At 40.8% G+C, this 25,173-nt stretch overlaps 1 protein-coding gene across 1 annotated transcript in view; it reads right to left on the bottom strand.

Annotated features, from left to right (window-relative positions):
- The window catches only part of AFF2 (AF4/FMR2 family member 2), a gene marked incomplete at its 5' end in the record, with an annotated part of 92,341 nt that extends 68,832 nt beyond the window's left edge, over positions 1-23,509 (bottom strand). The window contains one exon of the mRNA XM_018044732.1: positions 23,472-23,509. Within this exon, the coding sequence (XP_017900221.1) occupies positions 23,472-23,509 (38 nt within the window). The remainder of the gene's footprint in view (positions 1-23,471) is intronic.
- Positions 23,510-25,173: the final 1,664 nt, after the last annotated feature.

Below are 25,173 nucleotides of genomic sequence, written 5' to 3'. Positions count from 1 at the left end.
CGGGCACGGCAACCCACTCCAGTATCCTTGCCTGGAGAATCCCATGGACAGAGGAGCCTGGTGGGCTACAGTCCACGGGTCACAAAGAGTTGGATACGACTGAGCACACATGCATGTACAGATATGAACTTTTTTTTTCTTGTTTTTCCATAAAATATAAGATAGTAAGATGAAATAGATTCATTGAATTCCCCCAAACTGAAACTATACTCCAAGAGGACCAAATGGTGTGGCATTTGAATTAGTCTTTAGCCACAAATTAGCACCTCTTAAGAGCTTCATGCTTTTGAGCCATTGATTTTTGATAAATCCTGATTAGCAAATGTGAGAACAGATGTAGGTGTGCCAGATGGTTTCCCCAGACTTACTCAGGTCTAACTGCTAGACTTTGGGCCAACTAAAGCTGAGAAAATTAAAGAAATAATTTATTCTCTTTTTCCTGACTCTAGGGATGGTTCTCGCTGTGCCCACTAGTTCAGGTACTGTGTGCGATGCCATCCATTTGGAAGAGAAACACTTATGCAACTTCCAGGCCAAAAGAAATATACCAAGGGAAGGAAAACAGAAAATAATTTCAAAAAATTAAAATATGCTGGAAAACAGGGAAAATACCAATTATCAGCTATCCAAGATTTTATGAGAAAACGTTTGATTCCTTTGAGCCAAACAGTGTTTACAGTTGCAGCAATGAAAATTCTAATTTTGTGCTCTGATGAACACGAAACGATCCACACTCAACCTTGGCAAAACTTATAATGACTGTGTAATTGAAGTGACTTTGTCATATTAAAATATTTCATAAAATTATAGAAAAATGCCAAGAAGTAAGAACATGGATGGGGAAGCCTTGGATATGTGATACAATAGCAATATCCACCCCACCCCTATTTTATAAGTAGAATGAACAGTTTACAGGATTGAAGAATGCATTTCATACTTCACATGTGTTTATCAGCCCATAAAATGTTAGATTCTTCTGAGAAAGATCCACATAATTTTATTATATTTTTAAACATAGCAAGTAATAATTTCTTTTGTTGCAAAGTCTCTCAATGTACTATGAATGCTATTAATTTCTCCTTGCTATATATTTGGAATGTAGGAAAGGGAAGAATTATTTTTTCTCATGGTATTCCCTGGTTAGAGTCAGCTAGTGGTTCTCGTCCACAATGGAGGCTGTGGGGACCTGCAGTTTCCAGCATAGTTGGAAGAGAAATCCAAATCACAGTGATTCATGAGTGTAAACACATAGGCTTGGAGAGGTTCTTGATTACTCCCTAGTTCACAGACAACTGAATAGATATGAGGCCTGATTCCCAATCCCCTTCTCTTAGGGTTCTTGGATTCAGAATTGGACATAACCACTTCTGCACTGCTAAAGCTTCTGTCTTTGTGTCGCATATGCAAAGTCTAAATACCTACTCTTTGGTTTAGCTTTCAAAACTGAAACTGTTTATACAAGTAAAATGACTTTAAACAATGTGTAATTGGGATCCACAATAGCAGGGGGGGGGGGGAACCCTTGAAAAAGAACAAATTGGGAGGAACCACACTTTCCAATTTCCAAACCTACTACGAAGCTATAGTAATCAAGATAGTGTGGTACTGGAATAAGGATAGCTATATAGATCAATGGACCTGAAATAGTACAGAAATAAACCCTCATATTTATGTCTTTTCAACAAATAGGGCTGAGACAATTGTGTTTCTACATACAAAATAATGAATTTGGACCTCTACCTCACACCATATATAAAAATCAAATCAAAATGGATTCAAGACATAAAAATAACACCAAAAACCCAAAAACTCTTAGAAAAAAATCAGAGGTGAAAACCTTCACCACCTTGGGTTAGACAATGGGTTCTCAGATATGAGACCAAAAGCACAGGCAACAAAAGAGAAAAATAGATAAGTTAGATTTCAAAAAAATTAGAAACTTTTGTGCTTCAAAAGACATCATTAAAAAGTTAAAGAACAACATATAGAATAGAAGAAAAAGTGTTGCAAATCATATATGATAAGGGACTGGTATTGAAAGTATTTTTTTAAAAAGAAAACATATAAAGAATTACAACAGTTTGACAACAAAAAGACAGGATCTGAATAGGTATCTTTACAAAGAAAATAAAGACTTGGCCAATAAACACATGAAAAAATGCTTAACATCATTAGCCATCAGGAAAATGCAAATCAAAACCATAGATTTAATTTCACACCCACTCAGATGACAATAAACAAAAGGCAGATAATAAGTGTAGAAAATAGTCTAGCAGGTTCTCAAAAGTTCCTCTGTCCATGGGATTTCCCAGGCAAGAATACTGGAGTGGGTTACCATTTCCTTCTCCAGAGGATCTTCCTGAACCACAGATCGAACCCAGGTCTCCTGCATTGTAGGCAGACGCTTTACTGTCTGAGCCACCAGGGAAGCCTTGATAATAAACAAAAAGCAGATAATAACAAATACTGGTGACAGTGTCAAGATATTACAAGCCTCATACACTGCTAGTAAGAATGTAAATGGTGCAGCCACTGTAGAAAATAGTCTATCAGGTTCTCAAAAGGCTAATCATAGAATTACCACATGATTCAGCATTTCCGCTCCTAGGTATACACCTAAAAGAATGACTACACAAAAACTTGAGCATCAATGTTCATAGCAGCACTATTCACAACAGCCATAAAGGTGACAGCAACCCAAATGTCCCTAAACTGATGGCGGGACAAACATGATGTGGCCTATCGTCTACTGATAAAATGGAATACTAAACAGCTATAAGCAAGGTCCGATGCTGTAAAGAGCAATATTGCCTAGGAACCTGGAATGTTAGGTCCATGAATCAAGGCAAATTGGAAGCGGTCAAACAGGAGATGGCAAGAATGAACGTCGACATTCTAGGAATCAGCGAACTAAGATGGACTGGAATGGGTGAATTTAACTCAGATGACCATTATATCCACTACTGTGGGCAGGAATCCATTAGAAGAAATGGAGTAGCCATCATAGTCAACAAAAGAGTCTGAAATGCAGTACTTGGATGCAATCTCAAAAACGACAGAATGATCTCTGTCCATTTCCAAGGCAAACCATTCAATATCATGGTAACCCAAGTCTATGTCCCAACCAGTAATGCTGAAGAAGCTGAAGTTGAACGGTTCTTGGAAGACCTACAAGACCTAGAACTAACACTCCCAAAAGATGTCCTTTTCATTATAGGGGACTGGAATTCAAAAGTAAGAAGTTAAGAAACACCAGGAATAACAGGCAAATTTGGTCTTGGAGCACAGAATGAAGCAGGACAAAGACTAATAGAATTTTGCCAAGAGAACACACTGGTCATAGCAAACACCCTCTTCCAACAACACAAGAGAAGACTCTACACATGGACATCACCAGATGGTCAACACTGAAATCAGATTGATTATATTCTTTGCAGCCAAAGATGGAGAAGCTCTATACAGTCAGCAAAAACAAGACCAGGAGCTGACTGTGGCTCAGATCATGAACTCCTTATCACCAAATTCTGACTTAAATTGAAGAAAGTGGGGAAAACCACTAGACCATTCAGGTATGACCTATATCAAATCCCTTATGATTATACAGTGGAAGTGAAAAATAGATTTAAGGGACTAGATCTGATAGATGGAGTGACTGATGAACTATGGAATGAGGTTCGTGACACTGTACAGGAGACAGGGATCAAGACCATCCCCATGGAAAAGAAATGCAAAAAAACAAAATGGCTGTCTGAGGTGGCCTTACAAATAGCTGTGAAATGAAGAGAAGTGAAAAACAAAGGAGGAAAGGAAAGATATACCCATTTGAATGCATAGTTCCAAAGAATAGCAAGAAGAGATAAGAAAGCCTTCCTCAGCGATCAGTGCAAAGAAATAGAGGGAAACAATAAAATGGGAAAGACTAGAGATCTCTTCAAGAAAATTAAAGATACCAAGGGAACATTTCATGCAAAGATGGGCTCAATAAAGGACAGAAATGGTATGGACCTAACAGAAGCAGAAGATATTAAGAAGTGGCAAGAATACACAGAAGAACTGTACAAAAAAGATCTTCACAATCCAGATAATCATGATGGTGTGATTACTCAACCTACAGCCAAACATCCTGGAATGTGAAGTCAAGTGGACCTTAGGAAGCATCACTATGAACAAAGCTAGTGGAGGTGATGGAATTCCAGTTGAGCTGTTTCAAATCCTAAACAATGATGCTATGAAACTGCTGCACTCAATATGCCAGCACATTTGGAAAACTCAGCAGTGGCCACAGGACTGGAAAAGGTCAGTTTTCATCCCAATCCCAAAGAAAGGCAATTCTAAAGAATGCTCAAACTACCACACAATTGCACTCATCTCACATGCTAATAAAGTCATGCTCAAAATGCTCCAAGCCAGGCTTCAATGATACGTGAACCATGAATTTCCAGATGTTAAAGCTGGTTTCAAAAAAGTCAGAGGAACAAGAGATCGAATTGCCAACATCTGCTGAACCATTAAAAAAGCAAGAGAATTCCATAAAAACATCCATTTCTGCTTTATTGATTATGCCAAAGTCTTAGACTGTGTGGATCACAATAAACTGTGGAATATTCTGAAAGAGATGGGAATACCAGACCACCTGACCTGCCTCTTGAGAAACCTGTATGCAGGTCAGGAAGCAACAGTAAGAACTGGACATGGAACAACAGACTGGTTCCAAATCAGGGAAGGAGTACATCAAGGCTGTATATTATCACCCTGCTTATTTAACTTATATGCAGAGTACATCATGAGAAATGTCAGGCTGGATGAAACACAAGCTGGAATCAAGATTGCCAAGAGAAATATCAATAAGCTCAGATATGCAGATGACACCACCCTTATGGCAGAAAGTGAAGAACTAAAGAGCCTCTTGATGAAAGTGAAAGAGGAGAGTGAAAAGGTTGGCTTAAAGCACAGCATTCCGAAAACTAAGATCGTGGCATCTGGTCCCATCACTTCATGGGAAATAGATGGGGAAACAGTGGAAACAGTGTCAGACTTTATTTTTGGGGGGGCTCCAAAATCACTGCAGATGGTGACTGCAGCCATGAAATCAAAAGACACTTACTCCTTGGAAGAAAAGTTACGACCAACCTAGAGAGCATATTCAAAAGCAGAGACATTACTTTGCCAACAAAGGTCCTTCTAGTCAAGGCTATGGTTTTTCCAGTAGTCATGTATGGATGTGAGAGTTGGACTATAAACAAAGCTGAGTGCTGAAGAATTGATGCTTTTGAATTGTGGTATTGGAGAAGACTCTTGAGAGTCCCTTGGACTGCATGGAGATCCAACCAGACCATCCTAAAGGAGATCAGTCCTGGGTGTTCATTGGAAGGACTGATGTTGAAGCTGAAACTCCAATACTTTGGCCACCTGATGCGAAGAGTTAACTCATTTGAAAAGACTCTGATGCTGGGAAAGATTGAGGGCAGGAGGAGAAGGGGACGACAGAGGATGAGATGGTTGGATGGCATCACTGACTCGATGGACGTGAGTTTGAGTGAACTCCGGGAGTTGGTGATGGACAGGGAGGCCTGGTGTGTTGTGGTCCATGGGGTCACAAAGAGTTGGACATGACTGAGTGACTGAACTGATACAGCCATAGAATGGAATGAAGTACTGATTCATGCTACAACATGAATGGACCTTGCAAACATGAAGTTAAGTAAAGGAGGCCAAACACAAAAGTTTGCACATTACCTGATTTCATTCACATGAAAAAGGAAAACCCATAGAGACAAAATGTAGGTTAGTGCTAATGGTTGAGTGGAGGGCTAAATGGCAAGTGACTGCCGAATGGACACAGGGTTTCTTTTTAGGATGATGGAGATATTCTACAATTGATTGTAGTGACTGTTGTACAAATCTGTGAATATATTATGTGAATTACATCTCAAAATAGCTATTTTTAAAAAGTGTGTCATCATCTAAATAACACCACTTTATATGTTTAAAATAGAGAAAAAAATTTAAGAGAGCAATAGACATTACAGGAGATGCTGATCTACATAAAATTGGTATTCATATTGATGTAATTCATCATGCCATGACTCCTATTTTCCGATCACTTTACCTTCTTAAAATGGGCTGTGGCTTGAAGACTCTGCTTAGGATTGCTTTTCAGTTGATTCAGACTAGTGGCCCCTTTAGTGACCCCCTTGGTAAGCTAGTGAACCTTCCAGGTTGTGCCCCCAGTGACTCCATATATCAACAGCAGTTTGGCCAAAGACACTTGTTTCTGGCTAAATGAGATATTGTCAAATGAGTATGAATTTGTTTAACTTATTAATAAGTAGACATCACTAATGCAACCTAAGTTTACTGATCCCACCGTGTTTCTAAGTAGATTTTTACATTCTTTAGACAAAAGGCTTCCAGGTCAAATATGCTTGGGAAACACTACAATAACTTATATTCCTCTTCTGAGACATGCACAATGCCCATTAGAATATTAAGGGTTGGGACTTCTTTGGTGGTCAAGAGGTTAAGGCTCAGTACTTCCACTGCAGCGGGGCACAGGTTCCATTCCTGGTTGGGGAACTAAGACCCTGTATTCTGTGCAGCACAGTTAAAAAAAGACTGAAAATTCAACTTAGAAGACAACTTTCAAACCCAGCATTCCCCATATTTATTTGGTCACTCTGCACCAAACACACACACACCCACCCACACATGCACCTGTTTCTTTTGTTTCCTGCATAACACCTATTATCCTTCAAAACAGAATCCATGGACCACTCTTTGGGAAACACTAACTTAGCCCATCAACAATTGGTGAAAGGAAGAGAAAACTATGACCTTGAAGCTTTCAGCATCTGAGTACATTATTTTGTTTTAAAGCATCACATTGTTGCATCACAAAAGCCAACACAGTATTGTAAAGCAATTATCCTCTAATTAAAAAGTCAATGTCAAAAGGGCATTTCTTTAATAAATGGGTCACTACAGTTTTGTTATCCAAGAAAAAAAAATGAGCATGGATGCATAACGCTAAAATACAAACAACAGTGTTTTCTAACATTTTCCACACCTTGGTCCACACAGAAAAGGACTGGAATAGAATGACTTATAGTCAAGAGACCTCAGGGCTCCTGGGTCCTGCCACCCCAAGTGTTACAAGGATCATTAGACCTGCATTTCTGTAATCTATGCCACTAAAAAAAATGTGGGGAAGTTCTGTTTTAAAAAATCCATTGCAAAACCACTCTAATCTGGATATTGGAGAATTTGTGCAGAGACTAGTGTAATGGTTTTCACGTCACTGTGAGATTGACTATAGTTTCATTGAAGTGGTAGGAAGCACGTAAAGGATCAGTTCAGTTCAGTTCAGTCACTCAGTCGTGCCTAACTCTTCATGACCCCATGGACCACAGCATGCCAGGCCTCCCTGTCCATAACCAACTCCCAGTGAAAGTCATCTCCATGAAGTCAGTGATGCCATCCAACCATCTCATCCTCTGTCGTCCCCTTCTCCTCCTGCCCTCAATCTTTCCCAGCATCAGAGTCTTTTCAAATGAGTCAGCTCTTCACATCAGGTGGCCAAAGTATTGGAGTTTCAGCTTCAACATCAGTCCTTCCAATGAACACCCAGGACTGATCTCCTTTAGGATAGACTGGTTGGATCTTCTTGCAGTCCAAGGGACTCTCAAGAGTCTTCTCCAACACCACAGTTCAAAAGCATCAATTCTTCAGTGCTCAGCTTTGTTTATAGTCCAACTCTCACATCCATACATGACTACTGGAAAAACCATAGCCTTGACTAGAAGGACCTTTGTTGGCAAAGTAATGTCTCTGCTTTTTAATATGATGTCTAGTTTGGTCATAACTTTCCTTCAAAGGAGTAAGCATCTTTTAATTTCACAGCTGCAGTCACCATCTGTAGTGATTTTGGAGCCCCCCAAAATAAAGTCTGACACTGTTTCCACTGTTTCCCCATCTATTTCCCATGAAGTGATGGGACCAGATGCCATGATCTTAGTTTTCAGAATGCTGCACTTTAAGCCAACCTTTTCACTCTCCTCTTTCACTTTCATCAAGAGGCTCTTTAATTCTTCACTTTCTGCCATAAGGGTGGTGTCATCTGCATATCTGAGCTTATTGATATTTCTCTTGGCAATCTTGATTCCAGCTTGTGCTTTATCCAGCCCAGCATAGGTTTGATTAAATACCAAATTGTCAAATCCAGGAACACAACTAGGTTTTATGAGAAGTAAGATTCAGCATGGTCGCACCTACATAGCTAGGTGTTTTTTCCCATCTTTAGTGAGATATAGTTAACGTATATCATTGTGAAAGTTTAAGGTGTATAAGGGGCTTCTCTGGTAGCTCAGTTGGTAAACAATCTGCCTGTAATGCAGGAGACCAGGGTTCGATCCTTGGGTTGGGAAGATCCTCTGGAGAAGGAAATGGCAACCCACTCCAATATTCTGCCTGGAAAACCCTGTGGACAGAGGAGCCTGGGGGGCTACAGTCCATGGGGTCTCAAGGGTCAGACATGGCTTAAGGACTAAACCACCACTACCAAGGTGTATGATGTGATGATCTGACATATTATATTGCAAAATACCACAATAAGGTTAGTTAACATATCCATCACCTCAAATAATTACCTTTTCTCTCTTTTTTGGTCTGTGTGGTGATAACTTTTAAGATCTACTCTCTTAGCAACTTTCAAGTATCCAGTATAGCATTGTTAAGTATAGTCACCATGCTGTACATTACATCCCCAGAACTCATTCAGCTTAAAACTGGAAGTCTGTACTCTTTGATCACCTTCACCCATTTCCCCTGCACCTGCCTCCTCTGGTAGCTGCTTATCTATTCTCTGTTTCTATGATTTTTTTTTTTTTTTTAGATTCCACATATAAGTGAGACCATACAGTATTTGACTTTCTCTGTCTTATTTCATTAGCATAATGACCTCAAGGTTCACCCATACTGTCACAAGTGACAGGATTTTTTTTTCTTTTTTATGTGACTGAATAAGATTCCATCAGATATAAAGCTGACCCTTGAACAACATGGGTTTGAACTGCATAGGGCCACTTATATGTGGATTATTTTCCCCACTAAACATGTACTACATGATGCACAGTTGGTTGAATTTGACTGTAGTTATACCTGGATATGATTGCATGGACTGGTGATGGGAGCCCCAAACCCTCTGCTGTTCAGAGTCAACTGTACACACATCACATCTTCTTCATCCATCCATCTGTTGATGGGCACTTAGGTGGCTTCTATGTCTTGGCTATTGTGAATACTGCTGCAATGAACACTGGGGTCCATGTATCTTTTTGAATTATGGTTTTATCTAGGTATATTCTCAGGAGTGGGATTGCAGGATCTAAAAGGTAGTTAATTTTTTTGTTTTTATAAAGGCAGTGTTTTATTTATTTATTTTTATTTCTGTCTGTGCTGGGTCTTCTTTGCTGTGCACAGGCCTTCTCTAGCTGGAATGCTCAGGCTTCTAACCATGGTGGTTTCTGTTGTTTTCGAGCCCAGGGTCTAGGGTGTAAGAGCTTCAGTAGTTGCAGTACATGGGCTCAGTAGCAGGGGCTTAGTTGCTCCGAGGCATGTGGGATCTTCCTGAATCAGGAATCGAACTAGTGTCCTCAGCACTGCAAGGCAGATTCTTAACCACTGGACCACCAGGGAAGCCCTTTATTTTTTTTTTTATTTTAAGGAACCTCCATACTGTTCTCCATCATGGCTGCACTTCCTAGGTGGTTCAGTGGTTAAGAATCCACCAATGCAGGAGATGTGGGAGAAACAGGTTTGATCCCTGGGTTGGGAAGATCCCCGGGAGCAGAAAATGGCAACCCATGCAGTATTCTTGCCTGGAAAATTCCATGGACAGAGGAGCCTGGTGAGCTACAGTCCATGGGATTGCAAAGAGTGGGACACGACTGAGTGACTGAGCATGCATGCGCACGCACACACACACACACACACGCACACACACACACACAAGTAAGTAAGCATCTAGAAATCTGAGCAAGCAGGATCCCATGCAAATGGCACAATGAGAACTGTTCATTGTGATAATCTTGCATGGTCTTCCTAAATCATGGAAGAAGGATTAGATTACGTGTGGCATTGTTTCTGGATCAGGGTATTGACACTCTTCTAACTCCTTGAAAAGCATTCTCTCCATATGTGGTAGTTTCATTAACCGAATTATTTTGATTAACCAGAGCACTTCAGATACAGAAGTTTTGTTTTTTTTTTTTTCAAACACAGACATTTTGTTTTTATTATTTATTTGCTGCTTTTATTCTTGTTTTGGGGAACTTGAGGTATATTGAAGATTTTTGTAGCAGTAAAAATTCTTTCAAGGATCAGATTTCAGAAGCCTTCAAAAATGTGCTTTCATTTGAAAGACAAATCCAATTCGACATGAAGTTTCATTATGAAGAAACTGTTACATGTGATGACACTGGTTATTGAAAATTGAAATGAAGTGAGAAGAAGCTAACACCGACGTGTATGAGATTCTGCTTTCTTTGAATGACACAAAGAACTCAATATATCTAATCATCTCCGTTATGCCCACTGGGGACTGTGCTCTGGAGATATTGCACAGGGCTGCTTCTTGATTGCTGAAAACCCAAGTATTAAGCCATATGTCACCTACGTCAGTAGTTAAAAGAGCTTTCTGTGACTGCTGGATCCTGGGAATTGTTTTACGCCCCCTCTCTTGGTTAAAGTAAATCTTAGTAATAATCTGGGCACAAAATTCATAAAAGAACGGTCCCAACCAGTCATTTTGGCTTTTACACTTAATGTCTGAATTATTTTAAACCGAGTATTGAGCACTGGGCCCATCATCTCTGATCAAGTTTTTTTGTACTCTGATCAGTGGCCCTAAGCAGAGAGACTTTGAACAGCTACACAAGTTGCTTCTTCTTTTTAGTATAGATTTTGCCTAAGAAGTTCAAGGGTTAAGATGCAGTGTATACTTTGAGCACCCACTCTGTTCTGTCTCCTGCTCTTGTTCATATTACTATCCTTTCCGTCTCCCCCCACCAACTCCCCAATATTCAGGAATCAAATAAGCTTCTGAGTACCTTTTCTTCAGTCTGCAGAAGCAATGTCACCCCAAGGTTACCAGAGCCTTCTGATGTGTGGCTTCTCCATCAGTTTCCCCCTTCCTCGCCTCCACCCTGGAGGTTCAATGTATCCTGTCTATACTGTTTTCAGTTTGCCCTTGCTGGAGTTTGGGAGCTGAGCTACATTTCCGAATTGGGGTCTCCTGTTCAGTTGGGCTGCACTGTGCTGTCAAGATAACTCTGGATTCTCTTTATAATTAAAAATGTCAACAAGCAGGAAATGATTGATGGATGAGCCATGCCTACTAAGGTAGTGTGAGAACTTCACTGCTAGTGTCACCATCCCCCTTCCATAATTCTGCCCTGTCATCCATCCCAGATCTTCAACGAGTCCTAGATCTCTGTGCCGAATTGCTTTTACGATCAGCAGATGAAGTAGAAACTACAGGGAGTCCTGCCACGACGAGTCAAATACTTAATGTGTATGTTAAAAGCTAGAATTTGATTACTGACCTGTTAGTCAATAAGTTCCCAAAACAATTCAAAGTAAATTTCCTTAATCTGTCTGGTCCTTTCACCCTGCTTGAAGGATTGCTAATGAATGTGCTGCCTGAATGAACAGAAAGATGAAAGATTGGAAACACACACAGCAGCGGCCTGCGTAACATGCCACAGGCACCAGAAAACAGTTCATCCCATGCAAAGTTTCCTCTGGAGTAGATTCCTCATCCAGCGATGATTTTCCAATAAAATCAGCCTCAATTTTTGCAAGCATAAGAGCAATCCCCGAGGGAGGAGATCAGGCAATTCAATCCTAGGAAATGCTGTATGAGGCAAAATGAACCTTGAAGCAGTGTTATTTCCTGAAAACACGGTCTTGTTTTTTAGTTTCTTTCAGACACATCGATATTCAGTGAGGAATTTGTTTTTTAAACTCCATCCACTGAGATGTGACCAAAGAATTTAATTACTTCCATATTCATGAAAATAATATGAGATGAAAGTAGGCTTGTTTTGTTTCACTGCTCCACAAAGTTATTGTCTAAACCCTTGTGGCTTAAAGCCCAGCTCCCTCAGAGATGCTCACTTTGGAACTATCAGCCAATGGGAACAGTGACCAAAGGCTTCTTCATGCTGTGATGGTGAAGGGTGTCGGGGAGGAGGAATGGAGATCAGAAGTTTCTCAGATTTCCCAGCACTAAGGACAAGGACAAGCATGTGGGTGTCCCAACCTGCTAGTTTCTGAGCATCAAGATGGCCTTTCAAAAAATCAGAACTATCATGTGTTATCAGCTGTTAACTGAATGACCTCTCTGTTTTAATTTAGTCACGTTTGACTCTTTGCAGTCCCATGAACTGTACCTGCCAGGCTCTTCTGCCCATGGAATTCCCCAGGCAAGAATACTGGAGTGGGTTGCCATTCCCTTCTCCAAGGGATCTTCCTGACCCAGGGATCAAACACACATCTCCTGTATTGCAGGCAGATTCTTTACCATTTGAGCCACCACAGAAGTTCCTGCATTTCCCCTACCACGCCTTCCCTTCAAAATCTAAAGCAGGACTATATCCTGAGTAGGAAGGTGGGTAGAGACCAGAAACTTCACCTGAGATGGAAAATTCTAGTTCTGTAAACACAGGACAAGTAACGTTAAAATGCCTCAGAGTTAAGCCTATATGGAATATTGATGCTTTTAAAAGAAAGCTGGTTTCCTTTCTAGGAAAAGTTAGTAACTCACATGAGGACTAACAAGGATTCAGTAATTGTCCAAATGGCAGTATAAAATCAGGCTTCCTGTGAGACTAAACTCATACTCACGAACCACGAGAGTAAAAGTTCAAAATCATATCCTTAGACACCTGCACTCATTGATTCAACAAATACTGAGTTCCTACTGTTTGCCAGCTCACAAAGAGTTGGACATGACTGAGTGAGTAACACTTTCACTGGATGCAGGGACTGCTGAGGTACTAAGTTTCTTTTTGTTTAGTTGCTCAATCCTGCTTGACTCTTTGTGATCCCACGGACTCTAGCCTGTCAGGCTCCTCTACTGGAGTGGGTTGCCATTTCCTGCTCCAGGGGATCTTCCTGACCCAGGGATTGAACCTGAATCTCCTGCATTGCAGGTTGATTCTTTACCACTGAGCCGCCTGGGACGCCCTCATTGTCTTGATTAACCACATTTTCAACACCCATGACTCTAAATCATTGTCCTGGATTAGTTTTCAAAACTTCAACCCCAATTCAAAGGTCTGCCACCCATCACTAAGGACCAGCAGAAGAGCCTCATGTTCATGGTGGAACTCCCCAAGAGGATCTTCCCACTGTCTCTGTGCCACCATGATGTCACTGCAGATGGGCCCAGCAGTGCTTAGCTCTGTGATTGCAGGATAGACCTCATTTGGGTGGATTTAAAAACATGTATCATTTTCTAGTTGCATCACATATGAACACAGATGTTTCTGTACTAGGAAGTAGTAGATTCTTCCTGTATCTTTTAAATGTCCTCCTCTACAATCTTGTTTCAATCACATCAAATTCATCTTCAGAAGTAGGTGGGGCTTAAATTATATATGAATGAATGTATGTGTTTAGAGAGAGTATATACAAATCTACAGAGATCTTCAAAGCAAGTGCCAGCTGGTCTAATTTGCTTAGTAAACCCACTCATCTTGTTTTGAGGGCAGTTTACCTTTCACTTAGCCAGTATGGGTAGTAATACACATCTCCAGCTGGTGGCAGAGAGATGAATAGGGTGTGCTTCTCCAGGGAGATGCTGTTATTAGCAGATTCCTGGACACTCTCATTGTAGGATTTGATAACGCAGAGACCAGTGGGTGTGGAGGAGCTCCCTGATTGCTCAGGGCTTCCCTGTCAGTAACTCACCAGACGGCCATGGAGGTAGACAGCCATTCACTCCCTGAAGCTGCTAACAAAATAAGCAGAATGCCAAGAGTTTTCTGAAATACTTTCCCTGACTACTTGAACCCCACATATGGGAATGTGGGACTAAGAGAAGGAGGAAAGCAGTCAAAATATTAGGGGGTGGTGAGGACAGAGGAATGGACACTGAAAAAAAGATCTGCAGCATCACCAGCAATGATTCTGTCTCGGATTTACTTACCATGGAGCATGAGGGTAGATGGATGTACAGAGTGTATAAATGTATGTGCATGTAAAAATTAGATCATAATGACATGCTATCTACTGCCATGCTGTAAATTCTACAAATGGAAACATTTTCCTGTGGAAGAGTGATTTTACCTTTTTTTTTTTTTTTAAATATTGACTCTCTACATAACTGCTGTTGGTTTAGGCAAGAGCTTTAATAAAGTAGAAACTATGTGTTTCTTATTTCATTCCATAGCCAAAGTAAGTCATTCCTCTGTTCTCAGTCTCCCCAATCTGGTAGTCAACTAAATAATTTATGACCCCTGGATCCTGACTTTGAATGTGTGCTGTGGTAGATGGATGATAGATTTAGTGTCCGGAGCCCTGTGTATGTTACCAAGGGGGCATGTGTCATTTCTCTAGAAACAAAAATAGCCCTACTGTGCAAAGAGTCAGACACGACTGAGTGATTTTCACTTCACCACTTCACCACTGTGCTTATACTTGTAGATTGATAAAAATACATTCAGAAAGAATTTTCATATTTGTAGAAAAAATTCAGAAAATGAAGCTAGAATAATACGGTTATGTGACGTGCCTATCAAAAACACTAAGTTTGATTATAGTCTATATGTTTGAATAATGTGAAAGGCACCGTGTGAAATTTTTTTAAATGTAAAAAACAATCCAGGGTTGGTAAAGACACAAGGGAACAGCTGGAGGCTCAGAGATGCCCTGCAGGAGCTCAGATTTACATAGAAGGATTAGCCTGATGTAATCAGAAAGATTTGATGTCTATTTCTCTGCAAACATTTTTAAAAGGGTGCCTTATAATCCATTCCTAACTAATTCCCACCTTTAACTTTCTAGAACTAAAGAATCCTTTTAGCATTTTCTTAACTGTGTCTACTCTGCTAATATCCTCTTCATGCCCAAAGTGTGGCCCCAGTCTTTGGCAGTGTAATATTTCTGGTAAACTTGGTGTTTCCTGTTCCTATGATATACACCTCCTCTCCTTAACTGCCTTGACCTCCCAGACGCTGCTCAAAACACGCATGTGCTTTTCTGCTGTGATGCGTTTTGCAAGTGTTGTTCTCTTCTGAATGGTTTCACCCCCACTGTTCACTGGGATTCCCGCATCCCAATCTCCGAGGATGCTGCACGTGCTTCAGTTGCAGAGCCTGTGTATTCTATATGGTGACGATTGTCCATTTCCTCCCAGAGTGCGCCGACTTTCCTGGCAGAAACTTTCCTTAACTCCTTTCACTATCAATAGAGCCTGACACAGAGTAGTTGCACAATTCATGTTTGTAAAAGAACACATGACATGATTTGTTGGAATCTTGAGCAGACCAGCCATGAGCTTCTGAGTTTTCAACAGTTTTCTGAAAGATCGCTGAATGGTAATGTTAAAATTCTAGGTGTAACTCTTACATCTCAAAAACTGAGTTGGGGCTTCCCTTCTGGCTGAGTGCTAAAGAATCTGCCTGCCAATGCAGTACACATGGGTTTGATCTCTGATCCGGGAAGGTCATACATGCAGCAGAGCAACTAAGCCCATGCACTACAACTATTGAGCCTGTGCTCTAGAGCCCGGGAGCTGCAACTACTGAGCCCTCATGCTGCAACTACTAAAATTCACGTGCCCTAGAGCTCGTGCTCCGAAACACAAGAAGCCACCACAATGAGTAACCCCTGCTCACTGCAAACTAGAGAAAAGCCCAAGCAGCAATGAAGACCCAGCACAGTCAAAATAAATTAAAAACAAAGACTGAGTTGATTTCTGTGCATAAATTAAACAAACTCATCCATTCTTGTCTAAGCAGCAAATGCTAATAAGCTCAGAGTTGGAAAATAACATGCTACTTTATGAATTATTGGATGGCGACATGTTTTGGGAATGTTGTCCCTTAAAATGTGGCTGAATTACCTTTAAAAATGGTTTGATTGCACCTTGGCTGGCTAGTTTGAGGCCACTGTGCTGCACCAATAAATGGGTGCTTTTATTTCTATGCTTTCTATTTCTGTTATTGTCATGGTTCTTAGTATCAATTCACCACTTAAAGAAAAAAAGGTTCTCACCAAACTCTTAGAAAGATGAGTGCTGATAATGAGACAAAGCAGCAAACCTTTTTGCAGAAACTCTTTCTTATGACAGTTAAAGTGCCTGCAACTGTGCTGAGTCATTCATTTTTGAAGCATTTCTTGCCATATTCTCAGAAACCAAACTGTTACCAAAGTTAGATAGTAAGACTTTTAAAGTCAGCAACAGATTTATAGGCACTGAAAGTGACCATGTGGGTGCCAGCAGGTGGTGAGATCAAGGTGGTGGGTTCAATATGGAGGTTCTGGGCATTCAGCTCTCTGGGTCTCAGCTGTCTCCTCTGAGATTGCCTAGGTGATGCAATTCCAACCACCAAGGAAAAGGTGAGTGTCCAGAAATCTGCTCAAGTTTCATTAGCTGTCAAGATGACTGCTAGAACCTTCTCCCTCCAATTATAGCTATCTGGATGACATAGAGAGCACCATTTATTTTATAGAGCTGTTTAGAAAAAGGTTTCCTTGATAGCTCAGTTGGTAAAGAATTCGCCTGCAATGCAGGAGACCCCAGTTTGATTCCTGGGTCAGGAAGATCAGCTTGAGAAGGGATAGGTTACCCATTCCAGTATTTTTGGGCTTCCCTTGTAGCTCAGTTGGTAAAGAATCTGCCTGCAGTGCGGGAGACCTGGGTTTGATCCCTGGGTTGGGAAGATCCCGTGGAGAAGGGAAAGGCTACCCACTTCAGTATTCTAGCCTGGAGAATTCCATGGACTACAGTTCATTGGGTCACAAAGAGTCAGACACAACTGATCGACTTTCACTTTCACTTCCCTTTAACTACCTTTAAAATGGCAAGAGCTTTTAAAATGGTCAACTATACTTGCGCGATTCATGGGGTCACAAAAAGTTGGACATGACTGAGCAACTGAACTGAACTGGCCTGACACTTTAGTTGACATCATAGAGAGCACAGATGACTGCTGGCTTCAGGGATTTCATTCAGAGGGACCCAACCTTCAATGTCCCTGACCATCATTGAGAACTGCTCCTCAGGACACCTACAAGTGATAAAAATCATTGAGAGTATGACACTTGTAAAAGACACAGGAGGTAGTCTATCATCTCAGACCTGGGGGATTTCTTTCTCTCCTGTGATTGACTTTTTCAATAATCTGCTCATCTTGAATACTCCTGTTAGAGACTGGATACCAATTTTTAAGTCCTAGGTTTCTCAAACTATCTACAGAGGCCAGGCCTCCACGTGGTCCTTTTATTTCACATGGACAAGAGCATCTGATTCTGTGTCCCATGAAACATGGTGCTGGATAAAAGTGCCTTCTGCTCCAACACATTTGGGAAAACTTGGGTAAGGCAAAGATAAGCTGGCCAACTCAGGACCTCTCTGAGCCTGCAGTATTCACAAGGCACTCCAGCAAGGGGATGGTGCAATGTCTGCCAAAGCCCCGTGGTGCTGGAGCCTTTTGTTCCTAAGGAAAACAATCCCACCTGACTCAGCAGAACACAGTACAGAATCCAAGGCTTTACCATCCAGAGAGGGGGATGCTCTGCATGGCTGTGATGTGTGTGTGTCCAAGACGACCAAAGAGATATAGACTCCAATCACAAAACCACCTTTGTTCATAGGGCTCATCTAAGAGGCTCAACCCAACATCCTTGAGGCTATATTAATCTAACATATTCCTTTAAAACTTAAACAATGCGGTTTGTCCCTCATTTCATGAATGCATAAGGCAGAAATTAACAGAAAAAGTATTATGTGTATATGTGCATGTGTGTGTATAAACACATGTATTGTATTATAATGTTTATAACGCATGTGCTTGTATGCATCTCTATGAAACTAACATCAAGTATTTCCTCAAATAAACACCACTGTAAAACACAATTTCAAGCTTTGGCTAATGTTCAAGAGGTGGAAGAACCATATAAATAATGTCGCTGAGGTCTGTAGCAAGGAAGGGACATATCCAATCTCATACTACGAGCTAGTGTTAGGTTCAGGACTAGACCCCAGGTCCAAGAGTGGCTCGTTTATGCTTAATAACTAACTAGTGGACTAATGATGAGTCTCAGTAAAAAGGTAGAGGTCTTCAATGCTATCCAATTCTACCAAGCTCATTCTTTTATCTGGATAAGCTCTGAGGGCCCTAAGCCATCATTTCTTTGGAGCCTCAGTTCCCAGCCAGTCCCTTTACTGTCTGCCACCTCGGCACCAGTTTCTCAAGCCAGCACTCTCTGAAGTCCTGGTGCTAATGTCTCTTCCTCTGCTCCCCTCCCCCAGCTTCTCCAATAGTGATAACTGGAAGCACTTCTGTCTTGAGGGCTTCCCATGTACTTTATCTGTCCCCCACTTAGCAAACCTCTCTCTATCTTGTATTTAGTTCTTTACAAACCGATTTTATCTCTCCTCGTGGACTCTAAACTCCTCGAGGGTAAGACCTGTGTCAGATTTATTTTTAATTCCCTCAGCGTCTATCACAGTTCCCGGAATGCTGGAGATCCTCAATAAATATTCATTGGATGAATAAATGAATAATGTACACACATCATGGTCAGGAAAATCTTCGTGGCCATTTGTCATTTTCAATAATGAAATCACTGTATCTGTAAGATGGATAGGTTCCTAAATAAAGCTGTAGTTTCCTAAGCCGAGTGGATTCAGATCCTGATTTGTGAAAGACAACCATCACGTTGTTTAACTTTGTTAATGTGTAAATGCAAGGAAGAATTTTACGCTTGATAACTGCTTCTCCTTCCACCCCCTTCTCTCTCTCTTTTGGTAACAGATGTCAACCTCGGTTAGATTCAACTCAACTTATTAGTGCATGGCTTTTAGCCAAAAGCAATTCACATTTGCAGAAGTGTACTATCACATATGTCTTAATAACAGAAATGTGTTTTTTAAAAAAATGTATGTGATAAGTCACATATGGTAAAAGAAATCTGTACATCTCTCAGGCCTTATTTCCACAACGAAGCTTGAAGATAATTGCTGCAGAATATTCACATACAAGTGAAAGTCTCTCTGACACATTAAAGAGGCACAGTTTGAACATACTAATCAAGCTTTGATACCGGCATGGTTCCAACTGACTGATAAGTACACCAGTATCTCTTGTCCTGATCACTGATCTTAAAAATGCACAATTTTGATTCTTATCCTCAGAGGTAATACCGAATGCTTCAAGGTAAAGTCATTAGTGTATCCAGGTACATTATGTACTTATATTCACTAAGCATATACTTAATTTCTCCTTTGTATGGAGTGTAATTAACATGTACCCTCTCCCTATGGTGATGAAAGAAGCTTACAACCATGAAGTTATTAAAAAGAAATTAAACAAGTGGTTGAGAAATAGGGAGGGAGGAGATGAACCTTTAGAGAAGAAAATATGCAAACTAAATAATATTGTGAATCATTTACCCTCACTTGAACTGAAAGCTTACTCAGCCTTAGTTAAATCTTGGGAAGTAATAGAATTATAGAAAATACCTTTTACAAGATATCCATCTACACCCAACTTGGAAGACTATCAATATACTGTAGCTATGTGTTTACTAGTTTCTGAGGCATCACTGTCCCATGAATGGATCTCATATCCATGATGATCTTCAAAGATCTTGAATTTGGAGTGGTTTCTATACTCTGAATGAGGATTAGGTGATATATCAGCCCCAGAAAGTCCCGAACACAAGATGAGAGCTCAGTAAATACAGTACCTACTCAATGTTTTTGGAGAAGGAAATAGCAACCCACTCCACTGTTCCTGCCTGGAAAATCCCATGGACAGAGGAGCCTGGTAGGGTGCAGTTCATGGGTCAGACATGACTGAGCCATTGAGCACTCGGTGTTTTAGAGGGCAAAAAGAGAAAGGGTTCATAGTTTAACACTCACTAGCAAAGAAAAGCTGACATGTGCACTTTTGCCTACCTGACTAACCAGAGCAGGGGTCAGCAAACTGCAAAGAGCCAGATAAGAATATTTTTGGTTTGGTGGTTTGCACAGTCTCAATTCTGCCACTGTAACACAAATGGAGCTACAGACGATTTGGGAACAAATGAGTGTAGCTGTGTGCCATAAAACTTCCTTTATGGACACTGAAATTTGAATTTAACATAATTTTTACATGTCATGAAATAGTCTTCTCTTGAATTTTTTCCCCACCACTTGCCAAACTCTGCACCAATCACTCAAAATGGTCATCTGTACCTATCTGTGTTCATCCTGAGTTGTAAACGCCACTAGACCTCCACTTTTCCAATAAGGCTGAACATTCTTTCCAATGTCTGCCCCCAGAAATGATTGTATGTTAATTCTCGTATACAAGATCAAGCCAATAACTGGTCAAAGGCAATGCAGTTAGTATCATCCAGAGCAATGTGGTAATATTTTACATGTGGCATGAGTCAGAAGACTCTTGAGAGTCCCTTGGACAGCAAGGAGATCAAATAAGTCAATCCTAAAGAAAATCAACCCTGAATATTCATTGGAAGGACTGATGGTGAAGCTGAAGCTCCAATACTTTGGCAACTTGATGTGAAGAGCTGACTCACTGGAAAAGACTCTGATGCTGGGAAAGATTGAGGGCAGGAGAAGAAGGGGATGATGGAGGATGAGATGGCTGGATGGCATCATCTACACAATGGACACGAGCTTGAGCAAATTCAGGGAGATGTTGAAGGACAGGGAAGTCTGGCATGCTGCAGTCCATGGGGTCACAGAGTCAGACATGATTTAGCAACTAAACAACATGAGTCAGAAGAGATGGACACCTTGCTCAGTTACAACACAAGAGCCCTTCAGTCCTGATGCTACACTAGGGTCTTATTAACCCTCCAGGCTGGGTTCCTGGAAGGATTGCTTTCTAGGACGCACTCAATTTGTTTACTTGTCTATTAATTCAAAAAACGCATATCAAACCCTAATCCTACTTAGGGTCGCAGTGCATTATGTCTGACTAAGACATATTAGAAACGGAAAGAGGACTGCCATACACAAAACTTTTTAAAGCCTTGTTTCTGCTCTGCCATCAGGCAGTGTAATTGAACCATTCTCTGAGCTGAGATTCTTGTCCCTGAGCTGAGGTCTTGAAGAAGCCTCTCTCTTTAGAGTCCTCAGATGGTTGTGGCTAGGCAACTGAATTAGGTAGCAGGTATTAGGTACCAAACACAACAAGACACTCAAACTCACACTGAGAGTGGTATCTTAATTAGAAGACAATTCTAAACACCTACCAGTTGGTTGTGATTTAGGCTTATTACTAGACAGATTTTCAAATATATTTGAAAATAAAATATTGTTTTAGGTTCCATTAGTAATCCTTTGGCTCTTCTACTTTTCCTGATTTCTCTTTACAACATTCCTTAAAGTGCTAGACATTAGATAGAGTCTGTACTGTGATTTAACCAGAACTCATAAAAAATGTAATTATCTGCAGGGCAGAATTCTCACAAGGAATAGACAGAAAACTGGTCCTACTTCCAGGCCATTAGAGTATGATTAAACGCAGCCCTGTATGTTGCCAATGGGCTGTCTTGTGCATGCAAAGATGGAGCTTGGGATTCACTTCCTATTGGGCAGGCTTGAACTTGGAGATGTTTGTCCCACTGAGGGCCAGATTTACACTCCTCCAGTCCCTGCCCCATCCCTTGTGACCTAGGGTATGCATCTGCCTGTGGGTGGACTGGAGGAAGGGATACAGTCAGACTGTGGGAAAGAAGATCATTAATGGCCCACTGAGGGACTCAAGTTCTGGCCTTGGCCTCATTAGCACCATCTTCTAATCCACAGAGCTTGCCTACCACAGGCTCGCAGTAGAGAAGCCTTCCAGGCATAGACAGAAAAGAAATCAGGCTGCAGAGACGATTTCACCCCCTACCAAACAACCAGACAATAATTGGGCTACTAAAAATGCTCCCATAGACAACTACAGCAAAATACATCTCCAGACCACGGATAGCCCTCCAGAGGCTACAAAAGGCTGATATGGAATATTCTGAGGCCTCAGAAAACAAAATTTAAACATAAAGTACAAAAGAAAATCTTTTGGAGAAATGAATCAGAACTTACATTTAATGGTGTGCTAAACACAACCCTGGTGACTTGGAAAAGTTAATTACTTTTACAAAACACAAGCAGCCCTCTTGTCATTGGCATTAGCTGATCCATTCTCCCAGAAACTATTAAAAATCCAATGCACTCCCAACTATATAACTATATATATCCAACCCTATCAATAGTAACATTAAATGTGAATGGATTTAACAATCTAGCCAAAAGGCAGAGACTGCCAGACTGGGAGAAAAAAACAAGATTTAACTATATGCCATCCACAGGAGACACACTTTATATTAAAAGCTACAAATTAAAAAAAAAATCAATGCATTTCCATTTCTGCATTTGGTATCTACTATAGTGGAAGTTGGCTGACATAAATTAACACATTGTAGTTCCTAGAGATGTAATGTTACTTGACCTGTAGTAACCCAGCAAATAGAGCAGGTCTTCCCTAGCCCACATGCTGGTGGACTGGTATGCATCATAACATGGTAATCAGATGTCATGAAGCCAAATGACAAGACAGACATCTTTAATTGGAAAGTCTCCCTTCTGGAGGAGACAGGATGTACTATATTTAAAAGACTGCTGTGCGGCTTGTTTATAATTTAAGAGTGTCTCATAAAATGCCTTGGAAATAGCTCTCTGTTAGCTAGAAAAACCTTCAGTTAAATATATTTTTATGAGCTTTTCATTAACAGAGTGCCGAGGCCTTGATGCCGAGGTGCCAAAGCTCCCCACGTGGCTGGAAATCACTTGGCACATTTTCAGTCACTTACGTCTCTGTCATAGGTCCAAGGTTTGCAATTAAAAATGTAATCTTTTTAGCATGTGCAAAACCCAAAGGCTTGAAGTACTATGCATTGAATATGATTATAATAGTATTTGGCAGCTATTCATGGATGGCACATATTAATTTATGTAAACCAGGCATAACTTGGAGCACTTCCTCATCAGGACCACAGGAAAAATTGAAAAGCTGGTCCCTGCTCATTGAAGGTTTTTTTTTTTTTTTTCCTTGCTTGTTTTGGTTTTTGTTTTTAAATCGTCACGAATAGAGATGAACTCAAAATCAAGGTCTCTTTTATGACCTTTTTTCACATGCTTGGAGTCCATTCAAATTAACCTTTCCAACTAATAAAAAAAAATAACTTACTTCACAGGATTATTCTTAGGTTTTGCCTTTTCAACAGCCTGTGAACAGAAGAAAAAAATGCAATTAGACGACATTAGCAGACATAATCTTTGCAACTAGTTACCAAAACAATAAGCAATATAAAATGCTCTTCAGAAACATGAGGAGTTAACTGAAGCAGGCTGCTGGAGATAAGCAGAGCGGAGGTGCAGAAAGCAATTTCCCTCTACTGGGGAGCATGGTTACCAGTCCAAGTACAGCTTTCAGACACAGGCAGCATGGCCACAGTTGCCTGGGAAGTTCAGCAGTGCCCATGCGAGTGGGCCCTTAGGCTCATGACTCTATCCTCCTCTTCTCATCTTTTCCTTCCATGTTTTTTAAACCTGAGCCCTCTGCTTCTGGAAAACAGAGATCATGAAGAACTCCCCCACTCTACTCCATCCTTTCATGTTCTGGAAAACAGCTAATTTCAAAAAGGACCACACTGCCATCCACATGCTGAGACTCAGTTCCATCCTTCCTCCTGATTCCCCTAAATTTCCTGGATGGTTTGCCTTTCTGTTTGGTCTGACCATCTGTTGATCACTGTAAAGGGACTGATGACTTACAGAGATCTTGTCTCTTGGGTAAAAGAGGACAGAGACTCTGGTTTACTGTTTCTTTTTTTCTGTTTGTGTGTTTTCAGCTCAAATAAATTGAGATGTATACCCACTAAGGAGAGACCAGGTATTTGAAATGGACCTGTGAACTTTGTTTATGCTTGACTTATGACTGAAATTTTAGAATGGAAAACTATAAGCTCTCTGTATCTGTCTGTATGTTTATATGTCTGTAATTCAGAAAGGTCTTTCCCTCTAATTATGTGAATATGCAATACTTTCCTACCTCTGGATAATACTAACCAATTAGATTTTAAATCCCTTACACTAAAGCAGCTCTATTGTGATTGACTTAGAGATAAGTATTCATATAATTGGCCATTCTCAGTACTTCAGAGGGACTTCCCAGGTGACTCAGTTGGTAAAGAATCTGCCTGCAATGAAGGAGACAGATGCCAGTTTGATCCCTGGGTCGGGAAGAGCCCCTGAAGGAGTAAATGGCAACCCACTCCAGTATTCTTGCCTGGAAAATCCCATGGACAGAGGAGTCTGGCAGGCCACAGTCCATGGAGTCACAAAGAGTCAGACATGACTGAGCGACCCAGCATGCAGGCACACACACCATATTTCAGAAATATCCTCCTCCTCCACAAGCACCTGCTTGGCTTATGACAGGATGGGGAGGGAAGCACAGAGGGAATGGTCATGGGTACATCTGGGGATTTTTAGATCTAGGATGGGAAACTCTATACCTTGTATTGCTCCAGCCACCTGGCTGCACCTGCCTGGTGATAGAAAGGCCAAAGTGCCCATTTTTAAAATCATTTTTATTAGCAGATATCACAAAAAGGCAAGAGCTAACAGACAGCTCAGATCAATTTCCTTCCATGGAACCTTTAAGGAAACACACACCAAATCATCGAAATGAGGAAATCTCTGGGCCTCTCGGCCTGTGTCCCTTAGACATGGAGCCTGGTCCCACTTTATTGCTGAACCCATTGATCTGTGTACAGTCCATTTATCATTCATGAAAAGAGCTAGTGATCTTCACAGTATATTAGAAGAAACAACTCAGATCATCTGTCAACAGCCCTCTTATTTCTGTTTCCCTCTCCACAGGGATT

Source organism: Capra hircus, unplaced genomic scaffold (genome assembly GCF_001704415.2).
Source record: "Capra hircus breed San Clemente unplaced genomic scaffold, ASM170441v1, whole genome shotgun sequence".
NCBI lineage: Eukaryota > Metazoa > Chordata > Mammalia > Artiodactyla > Bovidae > Capra > Capra hircus.
The sequence above is the reverse complement of the archived record's forward strand: the minus strand, read 5'-3'. Positions and strand labels throughout refer to the sequence as shown.